Raw genomic sequence first — 7,456 nt, 5'->3', positions numbered from 1 at the left:
GTTTGAAGTGAGGATAGGGAAGAGAAAGATGATATAATTATAATCTTTAAAACTAAAATATAATTTTTAAAATATAATATAATAAAGAAATGTTTAAAAAGAAATGGGATTTAATTGAACACTCTATATATCTCATAAGACAAAATTACATGCCCTATTAGAGCTACACAAACTTAAAGAGGCCATGGGAATGTGCACATTATCTTTAATAATCCCTGTAGAGCAATTTATCAAGATCATTAATGAAACTCCATGACAAGAAGCAAACAGGTCCTCAAGGACAACATGGAAAATAATAGGTTCATTTGTACAGCGAGCTGAGAAGTTGTAAGAGTGGGCAACATAAGATATAAATTGGGAGCAACACACAATCTTTACACAGTGAGAAACAGAACACTACAGCCATGTAGAGCAAAAGAAGCAGAATTAGTAATGTATGAAATGCTTATGCACAGCATCTATGTTTGACCCACGAAAGGAGAGAATCATTGTGGCCTTATTCTGACTCAAGGATAACTAGTGTCTGGCAGGCATTAGTGTTGTCCTGCATGACAGGTGGGTCTATGTAGTAATGAAGGGCTCAAAAGGCTGTCAACAAATGCTAGTTTGTCTTTCTGCTCAAAACCAAAAGAAAAAAATTATTTGGAATATTTAGGTCATTGAAGAATTTGCCTACTCTAAAGACAGTGTTAGAACAGTAACAAATCATTCATGTCTCCCCTTTCAATGTGGCTAAGGCATCAGAGAGGATGGGCCTTTTATGATATGTATGCAGAATAGTGAGGGGATAGCTCTTTCCACTGAAATGGAAACCAATAGGAATCAGTACTGGGTGTTACTGTTTTTCATTCTCAGTTCTCTCTTCATCCATCCCATGGCTCATTAAGAAAGGATCTGGGAATGGGGTGCATGCTTGTAACCATAGCCCTGGGAGGGGAGCCAAGGGTTCTTGAGTTTGAGGACAGCATGAGCTATAGAGGGGTCTTAGAGATAGACACCTTCTCTTTGAGAGGAGAAGCAAAGAGGAAGAAAAGGGGAATAAGGAGAAGGAAGAGAGGGTGGTTGTATGGTAAGATGAAATCAGTGTTGATGAGATTGAAAATTCATGTAGAACTTAATGGTAGCCATGTAAGGGAGACCCTTTTGCATTAACATTGGCAGTTATCTGTGAAGTTTCATCTGCCATGACTAACATTTTATCTGCACATGTTGCTCTGTTGTCTTTAATGTCAACAAATGTAATCCATAGCTGATATGCATGTAGCTCAGAGTTTCATATTTTGATTTGGCATCAAAATCTGTGACCTGGGTTCAGAGTCATTGCTGCTGCTGCTGCTGCTGCTGCTATTGCTGCTGCTGCTGCTGCTGCTGCTGCTGCTGCTGCTGCTGCTGCTGCTGCTGCTGCTGCTTCATTCCAGGTGAAAGGACTTCTCAGCACTCTATTGAAGAGGGGTTTCTTATGTGGAAAAGTACAGAATGTGTAGTGTCAGTATTTCTTGATGTCTTACCAAAATGAGAATCAATATGGGTTGGTATAATTCTTAATAATAATCTTAGTTTCAAACACTTAAGATCTCTTCATTCTTACGTTTCTTCTCTTCATAGATTCTTGTCTAACAGTGCAGAAGTTATGTTGTTCAGTTGAGATCATTCACTTGGGCTATTGCTAAATTGTTGTTCCTGTGAAAGCTACACCACCACAAGTATATTTGTCTCATTGAATAGCATCTCAGCAATAGTCTTATTCAATTTTGTTATGTTCAGTGATTACTGTAAATTATATATATATATATATGTATATATATATACACACAATTTTTACTAAAATTGCAAAGTGTTCTTACTCATGAAAAAGTTAAGATGATTTTGTTCACCAGGCATAGTGCTCATGACTTTATCAATCACTCAGAAGGTTAAGACCAGAAGATGGAGGGTTCAAAATGTTGAGGTTCAAAATAGGAGGCTACATAGCAAGTTTCAGGTCAGCCAATACTAGCCATAATAAAACCTTATCATTAAGAAGGATTTTTAAAGGATTCTGTTTATACACTGAGGCTGTCATCGGGCTCTTTCTCTGTGCTTTGATTCCTTTTCTCTTTCATTTGTTCTTATTTCAGTTTTTTGCTTTACTTTATTTTTACAGAATAGGTTAATGAAATCCAGTGCCTCACACATGCTAGGTAAGTACTTTTCACCTACATCCTAGGGTGATGCTTAAAATTATTTTTTCTTGGAAATTATAACATAAGAAGAAGAAAACCAAGAGGATTTGGAGGGAGAATGAGTTGAGAAGGGAGAGTGAGAGCCATAGAAGTATATTACCTGCATGAGACAGAGTCATAATAAAACTTCTTTTTGTGTAAAATTAACATGTTCCTATAAAGAAAACAAATATATCTTTGATTGTTGTGTTGTGCAAAAAAGGGAGATAAATTTTGGAATGTGAGTAAATTAAATTTAGAAAACATATTTTCATTATTGTGCCCTGTTTTTTTTAACATATTGGACATATTTAAATGAACTAAGATAGGACCTGAATAATGAACCTTAAGGGAAATGCTGAAATTGATAAGTGCTTTTGGGAAAAAAAAATCTCATAAATAATCCCATACACTCTCATACAATTTTAAATGAATAAAAACATGATAAATTATCAATGGGAAATTAAGCATAGTAAATAATAGTGGCTTTTATCACTAAAAATAAAGATGACTTATAAAATTATGAATGAGATTATAATACAAGTATCTTAAAATAGGAAAAAACTATATAAAATTATTTATGATTACTGACTATCTTCTCTGTTAGTACTTAATATAGTAAAAAATAAATTCTCTTAACAAAAACAGCTCCAAAAACAATCTAAATTAATGTCAAATTATACATCATTGAAATTTGTACAAACTCTATTAAAAGTAATGTCATGTATGTCTTCACATTTGGAGGTGATCACTTTGGTTGTGTCTGAACAACTTTCACTGAAAACCAAGCCAGGAAAACAAAAAACAATCAAAAAACATTTTTGCCCTTATTTTAATATTTTTATTTTAATTATTTGTAACTGTTTTTCTGGTGCTGAGGATCAAACTCTGGCCCTTATGCTAACAGAGTGGTATATCACTAGAATAACAAAAACAAAATTTAATTGTTGTTTCTCTACTGCCAAAGAACACTCACAAAACTTAGAATTCATTTTTTAGAAACAAAGCCAAAGGGAAATACTCAGAAATAGGATAAGATTTTTTCAAGGCTTATTTTAAAGTATTCAGTGCATTTGCCTGCATGGGTCAATCTCTTGGTCCAAAGAAAAGCTTCAAGATATTTCATCAATAAAGTGTATCATTATTATCCATCTTCTCCCCACAGCCTGGTGATCATGAATACATCAGAGGAATCCAGAGTGACATATTTTGTCTTACTGGGCTTCCCTGGTCCCTGGAAGATTCAAATCACACTTTTCTCACTGATTCTGCTGGTCTACATGATAACTTTGACTGGGAATATGGCCATCATTTGTGCAGTGAGGTGGAACCAACAACTTCACACCCCTATGTATATGTTCCTAGCCAACTTCTCCTTCCTAGAAATCTGGTATGTCACCTGCACAGTTCCCAACATGCTGGTTCACTTTCTTTCTGAAACTAAGACGATGTCCTTCTCTGGATGCTTTACTCAGTTCTACTTCTTCTTCTCCCTGGGCACAACTGAATGTTTCTTTCTCTGTGCCATGGCTTATGATCGATACCTAGCCATCTGCCACCCTCTGCACTATCCTTCCATCATGACTAGGCAATTCTGCAGTATTCTGGTGTCCCTCTGTTGGATCATTGGTTTCTCTGGACATTTGATTCCCATTTCCTTCATTTCCCAATTGTCTTTTTGTGGTCCCAATATCATTGATCATTTTCTCTGTGATGTGGACCCACTAATGGTCCTCTCCTGTACCCCTACACCCATAATACAGCATGTATTCTATTCTATAAGTACTCTTTTCATTGTCCTCACCAGTTTGTACATCCTTGGATCCTATACCCTGGTGCTCAGAGCTGTCCTTCAGGTTCCTTCTTCAGATGGACGACAAAAGGCCTTCTCAACCTGTGGATCCCACCTGCTGGTTGTGTCTCTGTTCTATGGAACAATAATGGTGATGTATGTGACTCCCAAGTCTAGCAACTCTGTTGCTATGCATAAAATTATCACACTGATATACTCTGTGGTGACACCAGCTTTAAATCCTTTTATCTATAGTCTGCGTAACAAGGACATGAAATATGCCCTTTATAATGTTTTCTTTGGGAAGAGGATTATGCAAAACTAATAAATAGGGCTTTATTACCCAACTATGGAACACTCTTTACTTTCAAGAGCACCTTCAAAGATGTGACATATACTCACAAAGACAAACACATATATGCATAAAAATAATAATGAATCTTGGGGGTTTTTTTAATCTAGGAAGAGCATACTGGTTTGTACCTTTAATCTCAGTGGTTGAAAACAAAAGTATATACATCTATGTGAGTTTAATATCAGACAGGGATAAATAGTGAAACCCTGTCTCAAAAGAACAACAAAAAAAATGTTTAAGATGAAAAGATAGCTCACCAGCTATGGATGACACCATTCTGAGTCTAGATGTTAATCAATGTATGCTCCAAAGGGTAGAATCAGAGAGGTGACTCAAACACTTTGGGGGAGCTCAGAAGATTGTGAGTGAATCCCAGATATTAGATACTGAGTTATTTACACTTTCAGAGTTTGGTTTTGCTCTCTTCAGATTGTGACTGTGCCAGGGTTTTCCTTCCTTGAAGTAAGAAAGTATTAACTTATTTTTTTATTTTTCAGAAACAGAAAATTGAGAAGCTATTTTTTTTTTTAATTTTTAGGTTTTAAAAGAGACTTTGGATTTTTAAAGAGCCTGAATTTTAAAGTGTTTCAATTTTGGAGAGACTGTGGAGCGTTTAAAGTTTGTAAAATGTTTTATATTGTGATGTTCATGTTAATTGTGATTTTGTGGATGAATAAGAAAGGAGAGGGTATGACTTAACAGTGATATGTTTGTTGTCCAATTGACAATGGGTCATTTGAACTAGGTAGTTTTATGTCAACTTGACACAAACTAGAATCATCTGAAAGGAGGGAACCTCAATTGAGAAATTGCTTCTATAAGATCCAGCTATAGGACATTTTCATAATTAGTGATTGATGGGAGAGAGTCCAGCCCACTGTGGGTGGTGCTAGCCCTGGGCTGGTGGTTCTGGGTTCTGTAAGAAAGCAAGCTGAGCAAGTTGTGATGAGCAAGCCAATAAGCAGCACCCCTCCATGGCCTCTGTATCAGCTCCTGCCTCCAGGTTTCTGCCTAATTTGAGTTCCTGCCCTTACTTCCTCCAATGATGAACTATGATGTGGAAGTGTAAGCCAAATAATCTCATTCTTCCCCAAATTGCTTCTGGTCATGATATTTCAGCAGCAACAGTAACCTTAACTTAAACAAGCATCATTCATAGACTCATTAATATACTGTGAATATAACTTCACATGTATTAGTTCGTCATCCTAACCAACAGCAGATAAGAGGAACTCAGAATTAGACTGAAACCATAAATAAGATTACCTTTAGTGAAAGATGTTGAATGTGTGATTTCCCTAATGAAAGAAGAGTCCATCCAAAGAACCACTGTAGTGATTTGAATGAGACTGCCTTCTGGTCTCAGATGTGAATGAACAATCATTCGTATGGTTCAACATTGTTCTCCATAGTTTGAGAAATGACTGTATGGTCTGTGGTTAACAAACTGGGAGTAAGGAGGGGAGTGACTGACTCTTAGAGCAAAGGAAGAAACAATCAGCTACATTTCCACAACATATAAAGCACCCATATTTATACTCCATGAAGAGTAACCCATTTGACCATCTTGAAAGGGATTCTACCCAGAAGTATTACTTGGAGAAGTAAAGCAATTACAAAAAGAGTCTATGCAGAGTAGGTCACCAGAGAAGAATGATAAAGAAGCAAGTAGTGGCTAACTATGAAAGCACTGTTCCTGTCTGAAGAACCCACCTAAGTATGTGGGTGTTGGAAGGTGTCTGTATGTATTTGTACATGCATGTGTATGTGTGTTTCTGTGCATGCATGTGTATGTGTGCATGTTTTCGAGTGTGCACACCATTGTGTGTTAAGAAAAAAAATTAACGTGCAGACATTACTAAACTTATAAGGCAACCAGACCTGATTACGTCACTATTCCAGCCTAGTAAACATTTTTGCCTTCCTTACCACCGTCATCCTAGAATAACCAGGGACAGCATAATAAAGTATGGGAAAAGGAGTATAGGTCAGACAGAAAGTAGGTCAATCTTAAGCCAGATTCAATCATCAGAACAAGTTACAATTTGGATCTAAAAATTAAATTTCTGGTTCTAGATTATACTGAGCTTTCTAATTTCTAGGTAAGGAAAGTGTGTGTTAACAGTAAGCAAAGTGATTAAAAGCTTTCATGAGAACCAAGAAATTAACCATGGGTAGAGCTTTTGGATGGAGCAAGGTGGGGGAGAAGATATATGTTGGCCATTTATGTATATTTTCTTGTTTTAAATATTGGTTCAAGTCTTTATATGCTTCTTGATCACATTATCTTCTAACCAAGTTGTGATCATTACTTATATTGTTTATATACTGCTATGAACATAGTTGAACAAGTTTCCCTATGAAATGATGGTGCATATTTTGGATATATGCCCAGCAATGATATGGTTGGGTCTTGAGGTAGAGCTATTATTACCAGTTTTCTGGAAAACTGCCAAATTGTACAAGTTTGAAATACCAACAGCAATAAGGAGTGTTTCCCTTGTTTCATATCCTTGCTAGCATGTGCTGTAGCTTGAGTTTTCTATTTAAACGGAGATAAATAGAGAATACTCAAAAAAGGAATTTGTAATGTCTGAGAAACACTTAAAGAAATGTTCAAACAAAAAGAAATGTTCAGTGTCTTTATTCATCAGGGAAATGCAAATCAAAACAACTCTGAGATTTCATCTTACACCCATCAGAATAGCTAAAATCAAAAATTCAAGTTTCCTGTATTTGTATGTAAACTTCCCTCAGTTTAGAAAAGTTTTCTTCTATATTGTTGAAGTTCTGTTCTAGGCCATTGACTTAGGTTTCAACTCCATCACTATGCATATACTTCAAAGTTTTGGGTTCCATGGTGTCCCATATTTTCTGTGGTTCCTCTCTTGTATTTTTTTAGTAAATTTCTCATTTTTCTTGCTTATTTGCTCTTGGTCCTCTATTTTGTCTTCATGACTTGATAGCCAGTCTTCTGTTTCATTCATCCTTCTTTTAAGACTTTCCTTTGAATTTTCTAATTAAGCTACTGAGTTTTTCAGTTTCATCTTCATTTCAGACTGATTCCCTTTCAATTCCTTATCTTCTGACTGAATTTCATTCTCAAAT

The 7,456-nt window shown here is 35.9% G+C and overlaps 1 protein-coding gene across 2 annotated transcripts; it reads left to right on the top strand.

The window, feature by feature from the left end:
• The first annotated feature begins 281 nt into the window (after positions 1-281).
• Positions 282-7,218, top strand: LOC117705911 (olfactory receptor 11H7-like). 2 transcript variants are annotated; one of them, XM_076931084.1, is made up of 3 exons: positions 282-555; positions 2,144-2,180; positions 3,367-7,218. In XM_076931084.1, the coding sequence occupies exon 3, from the start codon at positions 3,377-3,379 to the stop codon at positions 4,316-4,318; it is 942 nt and encodes a 313-aa protein (XP_076787199.1). In that variant the 5' UTR covers positions 282-555; positions 2,144-2,180; positions 3,367-3,376; the 3' UTR covers positions 4,319-7,218. The 2 variants fall into 2 exon arrangements, with proteins under 2 accessions (XP_076787199.1, XP_076787200.1); XM_076931085.1 differs by lacking the exon at positions 2,144-2,180 and having other exon boundaries at positions 283-555.
• The last annotated feature ends 238 nt before the right edge of the window (positions 7,219-7,456 follow it).

The sequence above is a fragment of the Arvicanthis niloticus genome, chromosome 3 (assembly GCF_011762505.2).
Source record: "Arvicanthis niloticus isolate mArvNil1 chromosome 3, mArvNil1.pat.X, whole genome shotgun sequence".
Taxonomy (NCBI): Eukaryota; Metazoa; Chordata; class Mammalia; order Rodentia; family Muridae; genus Arvicanthis; species Arvicanthis niloticus.
This window is presented reverse-complemented; position numbering and strand designations above follow the sequence as displayed.

Bases quoted from the DNA above. Each gene is read 5' to 3' on its own strand.
- LOC117705911 (XM_076931084.1), top strand. From the start codon at position 3,377: ATGAATACATCAGAGGAATCCAGAGTGACATATTTTGTCTTACTGGGC.